This window comes from Agelaius phoeniceus, chromosome 12 (genome assembly GCF_051311805.1).
Source record: "Agelaius phoeniceus isolate bAgePho1 chromosome 12, bAgePho1.hap1, whole genome shotgun sequence".
Lineage (NCBI taxonomy): Eukaryota > Metazoa > Chordata > Aves > Passeriformes > Icteridae > Agelaius > Agelaius phoeniceus.
The window spans coordinates 10,100,793-10,118,479 of NC_135276.1; the positions used below are offsets into that span (position 1 = coordinate 10,100,793).

General features: G+C 42.3%; 1 protein-coding gene across 1 annotated transcript in view; it reads left to right on the forward strand.

The window, feature by feature from the left end:
• NKD1 (NKD inhibitor of Wnt signaling pathway 1) overlaps positions 1–17,687 on the forward strand; it is a 108,776-nt gene that overhangs the window by 53,161 nt on the left and 37,928 nt on the right. The window contains exon 4 of the mRNA XM_054640942.2: positions 14,358–14,415. Coding sequence (XP_054496917.1) covers positions 14,358–14,415 — 58 coding nt within the window. The remainder of the gene's footprint in view (positions 1–14,357; positions 14,416–17,687) is intronic.

A 17,687-nucleotide genomic window follows, 5' to 3' on the forward strand; every position in this document is an offset into this window, starting at 1 on the left:
CACCATGAGACCCTGTGTGTGGCAAGAGTATGGCAATGATCCACTTGGAATGGAGGTGACTTTGGTGTCTTTGTAAGGTCCTGAGAGAGAATGTAATGCCTGAAAAATCCGTTTGGTTAAATCACCCTCCATGGGCTGTAACACACATGGCAGCTGAGGTGCTTTCCAATGGCTTCCTGCATCTTCCCAGTGTGTGTTCCTGCTTACACAGAGCCAGCAGCCCATGCAGCAGAGTATCTGTACCTGTGCTGTGCCTGTGCTGCTGACAGCTGGGGCACTGCTGGTAGGGTGGGCTGCTCCAGGGATGAGGGATTAGACAGCAGCTTGGAGTGGGAGCAATGTAACCGTGTTGGCTTTGTGCATGGTTAATGGAACAACTTCTTCACATGGCTCCTAGCCCTTATTTCAGTGATTTTTAAATAAAAGCATTCCTTTTATAAAGGATGTTGCTGGTTCTTTTTAATGCACCTATTTGCAGGAATGGTTTTCATTCTCATCTGCTTTCCTCCCTTTTTTTTTTTTTTTTGTTGTATGGTTTGTTTCTTTGGGTTTTTTTTATTTGTTTGTGCTGAGACCTTTTTTCCTTTGCAATTTGATTGATCCTCCTTCTTTCAATTTCACATTGGCTGCTGCATATGGAACCCCGCCTGGCTTTAGCTGAGACAAAATCGACTGCACACAATTTCCCTCTGACAGCTTGTACAAGAGCAAACATTTCCGAAGAGCTGAAAGTCTAGAAATTCAATCAGCGGAAAACCTACTGTGTGGAACAGCTTTGCTAGTGCTACAGCTCCCTGCTGGGTAGAAAAGCAATCCAGTTACAATAAATCCTTAAGAGCAGAGTCATTTGGGTAAAAGGAAAAACAAAAGCTGGTTTATACAAACTGATTGGAGTCAGACGTTTTGACTTCCCATTGACAAAGGAGTCAAAGCCCAGGCTTGCTTGGTAATTTAAAGGGGAGATTGGCTCCTTTTATCTTTCTCTAGGCCAGAGTTCTTAATATTTTGCTTGTGGAAGAAATATTAAGAATTTTCAATTTAAGTAAAAATATTTACATTGATGTCAATATTCATGCTATAACTGACTAGAAAACTAATTGGTCTTTAATGTCCAGTGAAGGCACAATTTTATTTCCAGCCACTCTGATTTTGTTCTGCTGCAGTTACAGAAATGTGAAACTAGGGCAAAACTGGGATCAAAATCAAGGTTTGCATGTCCTGCCAGGACAGCCTGGGCAACAGTCTGTGCTATGCTGCTGGTGTGTCATGAGCTCATGAAGCTGTTGATGCAATCTGGGCCGCCTCACAGACTTTTCTGACTGAAATTAAGAGTTGTCCCTAGCGAGAAAGATTTGTTTGTGTTAATTACATTTCATTCTTTAAATACAATCTATTAAAAATCAGCAGCATTAAAAGGCATTTGACATGAAAATAATGTCAACCAAGATGCCAGTAATGACTGGGATGGAATATTTCCCCTAATTTATATTAAAAAATTTAAATGAAGGTAGCTTGGGGTAGTAAAGTCTCCTTGTTGTTTTCCTTTATTTTCATGATTATTTGACCACTCCTCTTTTTGTGCCTTTCTTACTGGAGCATATTAAAAGCACCACCAGGCTTGAATTGAAACAGTCTTTCTAAAGTCAAAATGAACTGTCTGGAAATGCTGAGACTTTCTTCTTCCTTTAATGCCTTTCTGGTGTTTACATAAGACTAGGTAAAACTTTTCTGGGTAAATGTGAATTTTAAAATGTTGCTGTCTCTTTATTAGGTGCATGGGGCCAGTCCAGCCTGCTGCTCTTCATGTAATCTGTATTGGGTTGTCATCCTTCCTCCCTCCCCTCCCAAATGTGTCTGGTCCTCATGGAAAACATTAAAAATTGTAAAAACATTGTAAAGGATTTCCACAGGCTTTTATGTTTAAATAAGATGTTATAAATCATAGCAAATGAGTACAAAACCTTGCCACAAAGATGGAGTTAAATTGATTTAAAAAAGAAGGTTGGGATAACCTGGGTAACCTGATGAGACTGTTTAAACTCCAGTTTCTGTCACAATCACATGCTGAGGGCTTTGTGGATTGGTGATGAAACTGAAGTACCCTGAGTTTCTCTTTCAGCTTTCTCCCACCCTCTATGGGAAGAGAAAATGTCTGTTGTGATCCCAAGTGACTCCACTTCTGTCCAAGTGTTTTGTGCTAGTCACAGAGCGTGTTTCCTATGCCATCTGTGTGTAAAGGGAGGTGTACCTTTCCAAGGGGAGCTCACTGAGGATTTGCTAGCCCTGCTGATGTGCTCAGAACATGGAAATGGTGTTCTCATGGCTTTTGACAACATCCCCTATCCTTGGTTTGACTGGCTTCTCACAGCGCTGCCTTTGGCCTCTCCCATTTTGTGTGGGGTCTGATGCCAAGGCCAGCTTTTGTCAGGGACTCTCACTGTGTCTGAAATCACACATAACATTGTGCCTGGGGCCACACCCCTGTCACTGGGGGTTCATCTTGAAGCACCTGTGAGCCCTGGGCTGAATGACACAGCTTTGCTGCCCAAGACCTGAGCACACACCTTTCTCTGGGCTTGGTCACTGCAGGAAGCTCAGTGGGATTTGCTCCACTGCAAGCACCTGCAGGAGGTAAAAAATAACCCCCTGTGTACCTTTTTGGGTGTGTTCCCCTGGGCTGGGGAGGCTTTGTGTGTCTGTAGCACCATGGGGAACTCCCTGCACAAGGGGAATGGCTGAGCAGTACAGTGCTGCTAAGTAATACAGTAATTCTTGTTAATGGAAATGGAACAGGGCGAAAAAGCCTTTGAAAGAGGTCCTATAAATATCACCTCCCTCGGTGCTTCAGCAGCCCAGGCTTGGCTGGGTCACTGCAAGTTCAATTCCTTTGTTTGAGGACAAGAACTGTCCATAGTTGTGAGGCTCCATTATGTTTTTCTATCAGTGTTTCTTGAGATAAAACTTAGTATTTGGCAAAATTCATCTTTTTTTTCTGTTGTTACAATGCAACAAACAAAACCTATACTCTCCAACACACACGATCAGAAAACCACACATTTTCCCTGAAATGGTGAAAAACAGCCTCAAATACCTTTCCAAGGTCTTTGGATGTCTCTGGGCATTATTCTGCCCAGCTCAGATGACTAAACCATAGCCACTAAAAGTAACAGATACAAAGTTTTTGGTTTGGGTGAGGTATTTTCCTTCTAATTATTAATTGCTATTTTTTTCATCCTAAAGGCCAAATTATTTTTCTGTCACAAAATAGTCTTGATAGTGCTGAGCTGAAACTAAAACCAGGCCTAACCAGGAAACTAAAAACATAACATTTATGTTATATTGTATATTTCACGATTCTTGGGGATTTTTTTCCTCACTGTGTTCTGGTACACATGGGACAGAAGGAGCATGTAATCAGCTCACACTGGAATATGATGTTTGACAGGGGTGAAAACACAGGCAATGCACACAGTGGAGTCCAAAGGCAGTTCCTGGCCCAGGGCTGCCCTGGTGGCTCAGAACCCATGGCTTGATGGAGCCACTGCCACCAGGCAGCTCCACAGCTGAGAGAGCTCCTGGTGGGGCTGCCCAGCCTCCCCACTGCTCAACAGCCCCTCAGTCCAGAGAGGGTGGGGGGTTCTGAACAAACTGAGAGCCCAGATCCTAAAGGTGCATTATTTTGAGAGTTCAATAAGGGTTTGAATTTATGGCATAGAATTCCAAATCTTCCGATTCCCTAAGGGCTCAGGAGTGTTCAGTATTTCTGTGCCGTCCCCTGTCCTCTGATGTTTTCCACCTTGGCCCCACTCAGTCACAGACTAGATTTGAGTTACCTGAGCAGCTCTGCTCCCTGCTCTCCTGCTGAAGCTTCCTAATGCTCTGCAATGTGGTGGATGACCTCAGTAATAACAGTATTTAACTTACAAAGCCACAAGGCTTGAGGATGCTTTCCTTCTGACTCCCTAGAGGAAATGACCTATCCCCAAACACTGAAGCAGAAGAGATAATAACGAATCATTTTACAAGGAACCACATTTTATCCTCAACAAATGTGATAAAGGACTTTAGTTCTGGTTTTCCTAAGCTGTTTGCCAGTGTGTTTGAGGGATAATTATTTTGCAAAGAAGATGTGAATGGGAGTAGCAGCAGCTAAACTGGGGAGACTATTGAGCTGCTACAAGGAAAATTTTCATGCAGATGTGAGTGGATGCAGCGTGGATCTTGCAAGCGAGCAGCAGTGAAAAAGTAATGTTTCACATATTGTGCTTTTATATTTGAATGGTTCAGAAAGAGACCATGGGTTGTTGCTGCTGCAGTAGGGCTGTCTTTGTTTCTCCTCTTCCAACTAAACCCCTGAAAGAAAACAAGCAGTAGAATACACCTGCTTATCTAAAACCTTTAGAACTCTTTGCTTTCTAGTTGTTAGATGAGAGATGTCAATGTATGCCTCCCCCTGATGTTTTCTTTCCCATTGTTACTTGCTTTGTGTGAAATCTGCTGTACGGTGGTGGGGACTTTATACAGTAACTGCAGTGGTGGATTTTTAGGAGTTTGTATATGAGGGGAGAAGGGATTTAACATTGGTGTTACATTTTTGTTTGCTGTGATTTGATATCCATCCCAGTGGAGGGCAGAGAACCACTGAGAGAGGTGCTGCCAGGTGTGGCTTCCTACTGCTTTTTAATTCTGTGATCACAGAACACGTGATTCTGCAGTCGCGCACAGGCGAGTCTCCCACTGATTTCAATGGGAAATTTGCCTGCATCAGGGATAAAAGAGTGGGCCCCAAGTTGTGTACAATGATGCAATCTGATCCCCCTGCTGTGGAAATTGATGTAATCGCATTCTCGCCCTCCCCCCTTCTCTCAGCCCCTCTCCCTACCAACCCCTGGTGACTCCTGGGGGGCTTCTCACCAAACAGAGGGGAGGATGCAGCTGTGTGCTGAAGCAGCAGAGGAGAGGAGGAGACCTGCTAGCAAAATTTATGGAGGGTTGTATCCTAGATGTAATCCTAGAAAACAGCTAAGAACCTGCCTGCCCTGAAAAATGCAATCACCTGCTTTTGCTAAATGAGAGGATGTTTCTTGTTTTTAGGTGTGATATTCACGACACATCCTCCTCATGTGTTTAAGGCTGATTTACAGTGCTCCATGAACTGAGCAATCTCGTTTCCATCTGCATTCATTCTGTGCAGAGGGACAGGGTTAGATTTTTCTAGGGCTCTCTGTATTGTTATTATTGACAGTCTCTGCTTTTCAGCAGTACTTTTGTGCCCTGGCACAGTGCAGGTTGCTTGGGAATAGTGAACCTTGAGAATGCTGCACTTCGTTGCTGGGCAAGCCGGGCGACCTCTCAGATGCTTCCCTGCTTTGCCATTTGTATGGGGTTTGGCTTATTTTTTTCCTTTGGGAATTCTAGGCTCAGCTGAATTTGTTCTGTGTTTTGCGGAAGAAAGAGCTTGTTAAAGAATTCCCTGATGACTTTGAAGTGAACTATTTATTTTCTCTCAAGGCTTACTCAGTGTAGCCATTTGCCCCTCTCCTCTGTTTTTTCACCCCAGTGTTTCCTGAGCTACAAGCATTCTTGGAATATATTACTTGTAATGAGTTATGTGGGCATCAAAAGTTTTCTTTGAAACTATATGGCATCAACATCTGTTAGCTCTTAGAGAACAGAGACACAGACAAAGGGGCTGATGGGGGGAGGGAGGAAAAAGATATTAAATTCTGGAGTATGAAGTCTCCGTCTCAAAGACTCAGGGGGAGGGGAAGGGGAAATCTGCTAAACTCCATGCTTTGATGTGGGCCGCTGGCCCTGCCATTCCATTTATGGGAATATGCGTGGCAGACGGGCCTGCACAGCTGCCTGCCCTGCCTGCTTTGGGCTGCCTGCTCTGCCCTGCCTGCTCTGCCCTGCCTGCTCTGCCCTGCCTGCCCTGCCTGCCCTGCCCTGCCTGCTCTGCCCTGCCTGCCCTGCCTGCCCTGCCCTGCCTGCCCTGCCTGCTCTGCCCTGCCTGCTCTGCCCTGCCTGCTCTGCCCTGCCTGCTTTGGGCTGCCTGCTCTGCCTGCCCTGCCTGCTCTTACTGCCTGCTCTTACTACCTGCTCTGCCCTGCCTGCTCTGCCCTGTCTGCTCTGCCTGCCCTGCCTGCTCTGCCCTGCCTGCCCTGCCTGCTCTGCCCTGCCTGTTCTTACTGCCCTGCCTGCCCTGCCTGCTCTGCCCTGGCGTGCTCTTACTGCCCAGCCTGCCCTTACTGCCTGCCCTGCCTGCTTTGGGCTGCCTGTTCTTACTGCCCTGCCTGCCCTGCCTGCTCTGCCCTGGCGTGCTCTTACTGCCCAGCCTGCCCTTACTGCCTGCCCTGCCTGCTTTGGGCTGCCTGTTCTTACTGCCCTGCCTGCTTTGGGCTGCCTGCTCTTAATGCCTGCCCTGCCTGCTCTTACTGCCCGCCCAGCCTGCCCAGCCCTGCCTTCTTTGTGGTGTTTGCCTGCTCTGTCTGCTCTTTCTGCATGCTTGTATTGCCTGCTCTGCCCTGCTTGGTTTGTCCTGCCTGCTCTTTCTGCCTGCTCTTACTGCCTGTTCTTTCTGCCTGCCCTGTCTGCTGCCCTGCTCTGCCTAATGTCCTGCCCTGCCCTGCCCTGCCTGCTGCCTTGCCCTGCCCCACCAGCCCAAGCACTCTCTGTCACCTACCTGCCCAGCCTGCAGCCCAAATCCTGCCCCAGCCCTTGTTGCTACAAGGAAAGGCTTTTCAGGGAAAATGCCATATGCTCAGTTTTTAGCAAGTGAGATAGGGAATTGGAATTTCTAATAATAGAGGCAACTCTTGAGTTAAAAAGAAAATGTTTGGAAGGGAACTTTTTATTTACTTGTAATCCTCCTGACATCTTTGTGAATCAGCATGCAATTGTTCATCTAAATCAGGTTTTTAAACGGTGTGCATCTGTGGCTTTTTATTGCCTGTAATTAAAAAACATGTGTCTGTTTTAATGTATTCAGCATCAGTCACCAGTCAGGCATGGTCACAGATGCTGGACTGCTTACAGGAATGTGTAGAGATAGGTTCTGCTTTCTATTTTATCTTTTTCTCCAGAGCCTCAGTGCTTGTCCTATATGCCAGGCTGCAGAGGAGAAAAGAAACTTCCATGTCTGTCTTTTCCTCTTGTTGGCTCTGTTTTTAGCCTTAATGTTGATGGCATTGTGCTTTACTGGGACTTCCTGGCCCATTAAAACCCCAACCAGTTATAAAATGATTAGTTGACATACCTGGGCTCTTGGGACAAAGAGGTGGTTTGAAAAGGAATGTGAACCATCTGTTTTGCCAGCACCTCCCGTTGACAGATTTATGGCTCAACATTAGCATATGTGTCCAGGGTCACACACCTGTGCTTCCTAACAAGGTAATATTATTTAGCGGGGAATGTTTTCATCCTGAGGATTCAGAGCTCTTTGCAAAGGTGGGCATCAAGAATTCCGCTTTACAGTTGAAAAATGAAGGCACAGAGAGATTTAAGTGATTTACCCTACACCACACAGTGAGTCTGTGGTGGAGCAGTTATTGAATCCAGGTTTCCTCCAGCTGCATAAATACACGTCATCCATTAGCAGGAAAAGCCTTAGAGCTATAAACATAATAGAGGAGCATTGATTATCATTCTAGGGGAGCTTTAAGCTCTCGTGCTGTATGAAAACCTGAGCCTTATAGGAAGACACAGGCTATTCTCACAAGAAAGGCTCAGAATGAAGTATGGTAAAGCTGTAATGACCACTGAAGTTGGTGATCACATCTTAAACCAGCAAGTTATTCTGTCCTCAAGCTCTGTAGCCATTTTCTACAAGCTTGCTTCCCAGTGCATGCCTAGATACAATCACCTCAGTGCACTTCAGTCTGCCTGTTAAAGAGTTTTTTGCTTACCAAATCTATCATGAAAGCAGGTTGAACAAAAAATCAGATTTATTACATAGCTACACCCATCTGTCTGCTGTGGTAAAAAAGCCCAAAATAAGCAATTCAGAGAAATCATTGAGCTTCTCCAGGCTGGAAAGGAGATGAAGATTTGTCCTCTTTTATTCATGTCCTTAGACATGTTCCTCAGTATAATCTATGTTGAAGATGATATCTTGGAGACAATTGATTTTCCAATCAGCAAGGAGATTAGAGGATAGTTAGAATGAAGTAAGGTAAATAGCTGAATCTGTGGAGTGAGTTCATTTATTCTTCTGAAGTAGCTTCAAAGTGAATTTAAATATAGCAAAAAGCAGTCATTTCTTGTTTCAGCTCTATTTAATCTCAAAGACTGATGTTCTTTTTTAGTTGAAGATGGCTGGACCCTTCAGTAGGAAAGTAACTGCTGATTCTGTACATCTGTTCTAACAGTTGCTCTCAATTATATGGTCTCTTATCTGGCAGAAGTCCTTGAAAAACTGTGTTTTATCCTATCACCTTAAAAGTTAGAAGCCTTAATAGTTACAGAATTCCAATAATAATGTTAATGGAAGATGTCACTTTGCAAACACCTAGCAGGGGTTTATAAATAGCCATAAAATCCAGGATTAAAATATCATAAAAACAGTAATGTTCTGTCTTGAAACTAGAATAATAAACAAGTGAGGGGGATCTTCAAGCATTTTTGAAAGAGAATATTACAATGAAGTCTTCATTTCCAAATGCCAAAGAGCCAGATGCATGCCCAAAGCACATTCTTCTCTTTTGCCTGTAAGTAGTGATTGCACAAAATTGTGTCCATAAATACCTGCTCTCATGTATGTTTGACTGCATGGGTACCTGTGCATGGAAGCTGCTGGCCTGGCACAATGTCCTCTCCACACGTCTGACTGTGAGCAGTTTATTTATTTATTTCCTTATTTATTTCATTTTCAAGTTTTAGGCCTGGCTATAAACCTGTATTTAAAGAATGATGACCTCAGGATAACTGAGTATCTGCTTCCACTTACATTAGCTAAATAAATAAGATAGATAAATAATAAAGTAGTAGTAAAGAAACTACACCATTAACTGAGGTGTGAGTAGGCTTCCTAGTGCTGAGGCCTGGCTTGAGCTGATCATAGTTACACATGGCTGTGTTTCTAGTCCATGGGAAATTTCAGATACCCAAAGGGGAACAAGGTTCCTTCCATCAACTGTTTTTCAAAAGTCTTTTTCCTCTTTCTGTTCAAGTCTTAACAAGACTAAAAATAAAGTAAAACAATAATGACTGCTTTGTATTTGGATGGGTTTCCTGAAACATCTTCAATAGATGAGGTTTTCACAGTCTGCTAAGGACTTGTTGTATGAAAATCAGACTTATTTTGGAACCTTGCTTCCTGCAAGTGAGACTGAAACATTCAGAATGGCCACTTGGCACCTGGCAGGCCCTCAGTGGTTTGGTTGAAAGGTCAAAGGGCGTCCTCATTCTCTTGAGCCTCTATTTTTTGACATTGCTTTTCTACATCAAGAATTGAAGTTTGTGCATAGGTGACACGGCATTCTTATTGGCAGTGACTTTAAAACCACTTAAAATCTACACAACACATTAGAATTACCACATATCTTGACCCTTGCAGTCCTGTTGCGAAAAGCATTTCTTCAACTTCGCTCATTCCAAAACTTTATTGCATCAATATGAGAATAAAGAGAGAAAACCTCATGTTTCAGTCAGATGGTTAAAAATAGGGAGGAAAGGTTTTTGGTTGATGATTTGTCATTCTGCATGTGTTGTGCAAAAAAAAAAAAGTATATATGTTTCCTTGACAAAAACTTCATTAAGCAGAAAATATGTGCATATTTTCTGCCAAAAATGTGGAAAATTCAGTATCTTAAGGCTAAATCAAGGTATTTTAATGAGGTGTTTGGAGAGGGAGAGAGGTAAAGTGACTTGTTTCTACTTGAGAAGAGCAACACCTTTTAGAAAAATGTTAATTAATGCAATATTGACTTGAGATGTAATATAAGGAGAGGAGGGCTCAGGCTTTAAAAATGTGCTTGTTATCATGATAGCCCTCTTAAATCAAAGGTTATCCTTTGAAATATCTAATACATGTATGGATGTATCTGTCTGTACTTAACACTGGCAAAACTGTACTGAGCACTGTGTTAGGTCAGGCACAGGCTGCTGAAATACACACTCTGGTTGCTATCAGGAGCTTGGCTCTTGTGTGCCATAAATGTGCTGGGTGTTGTGGTGGTGACATGGAAAGGCAGAGCCAGGACAGGGAGGGGTAATAGTGCAGAGCAAGGTTGGAGCAACCAGTGGATGTAGGGACTGGGAGCAGGACATGGGGATGTGACCACAAATACGCCTGTGCAGAGCCTGGAAGGCGAAGTCAAGGAGCTTACCCTCAAGGCAGAAGCAGAAAGGGAGGCAGCAAAGGTAATGTAGGCAGAATGAAGGGTGAGTATTTGGGTTGCAGCATTTTCAGATGGCTGGTGAGAAGGAAGTCAATAGTTGGAAGCCCCACAGTGAGTGCCTGGCCTTTGTCTCCAGAGACTTGTATCAGGAAGAAGACTGCACAGGGCAGTTAGGGCTGGAGTTGAGGTTAAAAAAATTAAAATTTCTATCGAGTTAGAATTCACTGATGTCTGATTGCACAGCAAAGGTGGGAAGTGAGTGATGATTGCTGGACTTGTACCCAGCTGAATAGAAGCCCTGGGGTGTGGGAGCTTTTAAAGGTGTTTTTTCTCCTCATGTATGTATATACTCAGCAACATTTCTGAGGGAGTTGCACTAATTAACTCTTCTCTCCACCTCCACACTCTTAAATCTGTGCTGAGTACAGTAGCATCTATCAGAGGGGGATGTATGGGGCACAAGGTCCTTTCTAGCCAGGCCAGGCAGCTGTTCTGGGCTGTGAAGCACATGTTTGAGCCTGAATCTTAGTCATTCACTGTGAGCTGTGTGGATAGCCAGCAATGGCCAGCTTCTTTATCTGGGAAACTCCTGGTGAGGTAGAAACACTTACTCTAGATGGGTTCCTGTCCAGCAACCCATAGCCAGGGCATGCTGGAATAATCCTTCTGTGTAAATGTTTCTTTTCTTTATTCTTTCAAGTGCTCGCTGACCTCATTTATGTAGTATTGCACAGGGTACATCTGGTTTTGGTTGTTTCATGACTCAGTGTTGCAGTTTGAGAAGGCAGTGCTGTGATTTAAAGCATTGTGTCAGGACAGTGATATACAGCTGCCTGTGACCCAAATGTTGTTGCTGTTTGGGCTCTGCTCCTGCCCTGGTGGTGCTGAGGGCTCTGTGACAGAGCCTGGCTGAATGCAGAGCTGTTCCTGGCTTTTTCATCCCCTCTAGCCTGTGTCCTCCTTGTGCTCAAACACACTTGTCCCCACTGTCAAATATTCCTGCCTGGCTGTAGTGATTGCTTCCCACTGGAACCTCTTGAGCTGTGAGTTCTATTTTACCCATTGAGCCTTTTCTTTCACTCTAGCCCCTTTATGAATTTGTGTTGCTGGGAGTAGATGCACTGTTTTATCCACTCCAAAGGAATTTGTGTGGGTCACTGGGAGAATATGATGCAGGATGAGCTGCAGTCAGAATTGTTTTCTCTGACGCTTGCTTAGTTTTTATACTTTTCTGTTGTGTGAGTTCACATACACTGCCCAGAAACCTTTTCTCAGGCAGGTGCATTTTGGTGTTTATCCGGGTTGCAACATCTATCTCAGTGGTGCTAAAAATACTCAGGTAACTCTCTTGCAGTTTTTTTGACAGAAAAGTTAATGATGATAAGATGAATGAGAGAGTATATATTTTTTTCTCCTGCATTTTTTTCACTGTAAAATCTTAAGAGTTGCCCACACCCTTCTCAGCTACATGTCTGTCTATCAAAGATAATACATGTCAGAATCTTCCACAGAGGAATACCTTTGAATGGGAGCTGAGGAAGTCTGCTTAAAGGTGTCACTAACTGTTCAAACGATACTCTCATCAGTTTCAGGATGGATTGTCAATTTATGTGCTGTCTAGCAGTTATATTATGGTTCAACAGCATGAAAAACACTTTTTAGAATGTGTTAATTTATAATAATTTGGTTTAAGGCAGAAACACTTAGTGGAAATTTGCTTGCATTAAGTTACTACTTTAACTTAAATAACTAGAAGCTAGAGAAGGAGTGAAACTAGACTGGAATATAAAACATATTTGCTTAAGACCCATGTAATGATTAAAAGTGAGGAAATAAGGAAGCTAGTGTAATGAATATTAATGCTTCACTCTGCTGTTTTACACTCCCTGTCTTCCACTGGTTTCCTTTGAGTTACTTGATAGTGCATTTTTCATCAACAAATGTATGCTTGTTTTAAAGTGATGTCTTTTGACATATGAAAAATCACATCAATTAATGACTTGTGAGTTTTGTAGAGCATGAGATTAATGACATTTTAACAGACAGTGTTTGATACCCAGATGCAATGCTTGCCTAGCTAAAATTTTAGGAGGTGAAAGCTACCATCTGACAGTATTCTCAGAGATACACCACAAGTACCTACCCATTGCCTATTTGCTGATCAGAAACACAGAAAATTATTTTTTTCCCCCAAGGAGAGTGTGAATTCCAACACAAGAAAACTCCAAATGAAACAATTATTTAATATTTAGCATTGTGGGAGAACAGAGTCACTTCTATATATCATTATCTATGGGAGCAGCAAGGTATGCTCTCACAGCTTCATGGAAAATTGTGACATGGGGGAATTTGATCAAACAAATGAATGTGTACTAACTTTTAGGTGGTCCTAAAAAAAAATCACCTTTTTGTAGCAATATGATGCATCATGCCAACATTTTTTGTCTTCTTTTCATTCTGTTTGTTCCTTCCATAATTTTTAGGGTAATGATTGATATTAATCAGCACATGCCCAGAAAAAGAGAGGGTTTTTTTGGGAACAAAAGTAGGGTTTTTTGTGATTTTCTACCTGCAAAGATAAATCCAGAATGTCAGCCTTTATAGCATCATTGTGCTGTGCTGTATCCCAGCATTCAGGCCAGTTTGCCAGCATTTCTCAGAGACATTTGTCCTGCAAGGCCTAACTTTACTTCAGGGGATGTGATTGTGAAGAGGCAGTGTTTTCATGGTTCCTGGGCTAGGTATCCAGTATTGTTAGTGAAATCTAATTTTTAACATGCTGCTGCAGAAATTGATACTGAAGAATTCCTAAGATACGCTTTTGTGGCTTAGTTACTCTGCTATAGCTAATCTCAAAAGATAACATTTGGGCATGTGGAAGGTGAAGAACCTCTGCCAGATTTTCAAGAAAAATAGGTGAACTGCCTTTATCATGATCAAATTCCTTAACAATAAAGCTAATGAATCCAACCAGACATTAATTTTCACAGGTTACTCCCTTATCCTTATCTCCTGCTAAAGGCTCTCCAAGGTCAACTTCCATCCCACAGGTTGATGCTGAGAATTCTGGCTCTGTGCTGCTGCTCTGTTTTTGCAGATGCAGCTGGAATGGCTGTGAGTGCAGCATGCCAGTTTTTTAGGCCCAAATCCTTCTTTGTCCCCATAACTTTATCAGAGGCAGAGGGTGTTTGGGGAGAATGCAGGGAGCTGGACTGCAGTGTAAGGTCAGTGACACTGGTGCTGCCAAAGCTTGAGAATGGCTGAGAGCAGTCAGGACATGAGGAGAGCTGCCATTGCTTGTGGGTTAGCTGGGCTGGGTGATGGAGCTGGAGGGTTTGTTAAGAAGAGAGTAAGAAAGCTCTTCAGAGTGTTTTTAACTGAGATTAGCTCCACTGATGCCCTTAATAACTGCTTCAGCACCACTGGAGAGATGTTTTTTGGGTCTGAGATAAGTTTGTCTGCATATCTATGGCATCTGCTTCTGTATTGTTCTAGACATACTGGGGTTGACAGAATTCCATTAATTTCAGAAGTGAAGGCTCAGGCAGCTTGTCAGAATGTGTTATCTGCTTTTCTTGGGTGACCTCTGGCATATGGAAGTTTTCTGTTTGTTGGTGGAACCAAGTGATGACATTCCTCTGTGGGTAGTGAAGGGCTTATTTCTCCTTTAGCGTTTCCATTTGGAGTTTTTTAATCTTGCTTGATTGAAAGAACATTGAAAGACTAAATATTACATTATAAAATTATTTAAATATGATCTATTTTTTTCTTTCCCCTGAATAGTCAATTCATCTTCACCAAATTTTTACCCAGAAGTATGTCCAGAGCATTGTAAAATAGCAGCAAATGCATTGACTACCACTAATAAGGTGATTGACTTCTTTCCTGGAAAACAGTTTCTGTGTTCTCATTCATGTTATAAATTAATTCTGGCAATAATAAATGCATATTGTTAACACCTCAACACTTTCTATGTAGTGTATTTGTAGTTAATTTGTTTTGTTTTGTTTTAAACAGGATTTATCTGGGGAAGGCTACAGAGACACTATTGGTGATGAACACTTTCATCTAGAAGGTATTTAAAGAACAACATTTTTTGGTTAATATAAAGGAGTATTGGAATAAGTTAGTGAATAAATAAGTGTGAGAATGCATATTTAGAGTGCAGTTCTTGATCTACCGATGTGTCATTTGCCTGAAAAAACTGTTAAGATGGAAGTAGGGTATTATTTCTGTATCTGCTACTAGTTGTGTTGGAAAAAGTCACCCAGCTGAATCACAGAGACCAAGTGTTTTAATTCAGGGTCTCACCATTTTCTCCAGGTACTTCTCCTGACATTGGTAGGAGTGATGGATGTCACTGTCCCTGGCAGAGGTGGCAGATGAGTGAAATTGTTAGCTCTGGGTTGTGTGGGGTTGTGTGGGACACTGCACTCCCTTCTGGCTTACACAAACCAGCCTTAGAAACTCCCACGTTAATTCCTAGTAATGACTGGAGACTCTTACTCAACACATTTTTCTTGAATATGAATGGAATCATTATTGTCTCAGACAGTTTCTCTTTCCATCTCATCTCCTCCTCTGTGATCAGGCTGTTGAGATGGAATCACTGTTGTGCTGGGAAGGACATTGGTACCTGGAGTGTGGATGCTGCATTCTGCCAGGGAGCACATCCAGGGTACCTTGGGCTTCAGGGACAAGGGGGGGGCTCTGAATGCAGGAGATCAATTTGTTGCTCATTCCTTTCAAGGAAATGAGACTTCAGAAACCCTCTAATATAACAAGAGGTTGCATGGGCTATGTGCTGGATTTATATTACACACTAGTGGAAACAGTATGCCCAGTTTATTTAAAGAATGAACCATGTCAATCTTAATCTGGAAATTTCTATACTTTTATAATCCAATCATTTGTTTCTGGTATTAGAAGCTTTTGTATAACCAGAACATGGATTCTCTGTTAAGAATGTCTGCCTTCCAGTTCCTTACCTGTGCCATGTGTTAATGCACTGTGAGTCTTGGATTACAAGTTTTTCTCATCTCTGTAGTTTACAAAAACTGCATGTCTCATATGTGCCATAACAGGAATTTTGTCTGGTGCTTGTAAGCTACTGTTAAACACAAAGGCAAACTATACTTGCCATGATGGAGACAGTGTTTGTTGAGTGGTTTTGTATTTAACTTCACCACAGTTTTCCAATCTTCCCTTACTAGGATATAGGGTAGGATTTTAATTTTAGAATTATAGGAGAAACTACTTCAGACAGGATATTAAATGTCAGCAAGGTGAATAATTTCATTTTCTTTGTCTCATTCTATCTTTCCTTGCCTCTAATTATTTTTCTTTGTTGTGTAGCATTATCTTGCATAGCAAACATAATGTTCAATATGTAATATTTTTGAACTAGTCAGCAGCAAGATTCTTTTTATTAGAATGTAAAGCCTTTTAGGTAACTGTAATTTCAGTCTTTCAGCAGTTTCACATGATTGCTTCTGATGAGTCTCCTTTGTTATGAGGTAGCTGGGTAGTGAAGACCAGATTTAAATACCAGCAGTGGTCGATCCTTTGTGTGCTGTCACCATGGAAGAGCTGTTTTGTGGCATCTTTCCAGCTGGGAGGAAGATGACTGTTCCCACCCTGTGCTTAGGCAATGCATGCAAGTTGTCAAGGCTTGCTCCTCATCCCTTCTGCTCTCAGATCTCCAGGCTGTGCTTTCCATGCTGGGGACAGTGTTAACCATTTCCTATTTCATTCAGATATTGAAAATCTTATAATTATCAGACAATACAGCAATCACTGTGTTAAAGCATCTTTTTGTGTAACTTTTTACTTGCATCATACTTTAATGATTGTGCTAGTACTAGCACAAAATTGTGGTATTAGATAAAGTGAAGCTGAAACAGGATTTGAGATCTTTGTTAGGGCACACCTTGGATTCTTAGGTACAAGATGGCAACTGTGGTACCTCTTCTCTGCATAGAAATGTTTCTGTGGGAAAATGTGATTAGTATTCTAGAACATGGATTGATCTTTCCATCTAAAATAGTTGTCCTGCCTCTATTTTGCTTCCTTGTGGTCTTTACAAATGTACTGGTATAACACATGTGCCGCATGAATATATTCTCATGTGTCATGAGATAAGAGCTTCAGAGACAGGGATCTGTAACCCAGGAAATGGTTGGTTAGACTAAGCTCAGAGAGGACAATGGCAAATGCCATGCTCTACCAAATACCATGCACCAGTGAACTGTATTCTGTCTTTATAAATACATGGTAGGGCTGAAAAGGAAACATTTCTCGGATTTACAAAAAAAGCACAGCAAGTTCCACAGTTCTGGTTTAGGGGAACGTTAGAGCCTTCTCTTTCAGGAACTTCATTGGAGAATAAATCTGAGTTCTTTAGAAGACTCTCACTAAAAAGGCAAAGTGGCAATAAGAGAAATAATTGAATTCCTTATTTTGTTTTACATAGCCAAGTTCATTACCTTTTTTTCCTTCCCTCTCTTTTTTTTCCCCTCTCTTAGCTGTCTGAGCAGTACAGATAAAAAGAACTCTCTTTGCTGGATTTAACTTCTGTGTTGTTATGTAAAGCTTGATCAAATCCTTTCGTCTTAACAGACTTAACTGGCCAACAGCAAAAGGCTCGGGATTCTGGGATTAAGATTGTATTTGGGAAGAGGACTGGTGCATTAGTGCTTTCTTTTGAACTATACAAAGAACAAAGTAAACATCAAAAGCATTAAGCCATGAGAGCGGATTGTTGACTCAATGTTGCTGCATGACAAGAGGTTAGAACTCAATAGCAGCAACTCTGTTATTGAGTGCTGTGCCGAGAGAAACGGTTTGACCAGCATTGTCTGTTACATCCACCACCTGCCTTTGATTCTGCTGCTGGGCAAGTCGCTAAATTGAAATTTCTGGATTTTCTCTTATGTGGTCAGTTGAGAGACTGATTCCTTAGATAAGAGACACCAGTGGAAACTTCAGTCTCATATTACTCTTGCTCTGTTTTCCTTCTTCCACTTTCATTAATAACACAACAATTGGGCATGCTGGATATAGATTCTTCAGTGGATTTGTTTGCATCTTGCATCCCAGCTGATTTTCCAGTGCATTTCAGAGCCTTCCACTTGGCAGATTTGGAGTACTTGTGCAATCTGCTGTGGCTGTGTGGGAATGTCTCATGCTCAAACTTCCTTGTCCCCCAGTTTCTGCACAGGAAGGAGATGCTTCACCACCCTTCACATATAAAGGAGCTCCCATTTTCTCTTCCTGGTCCCTAGCTAGAATAATGGATTATCAGAACTGAGTGGCTGGGGGTGGCTCTGGAAGAAGTCACAAAAAACT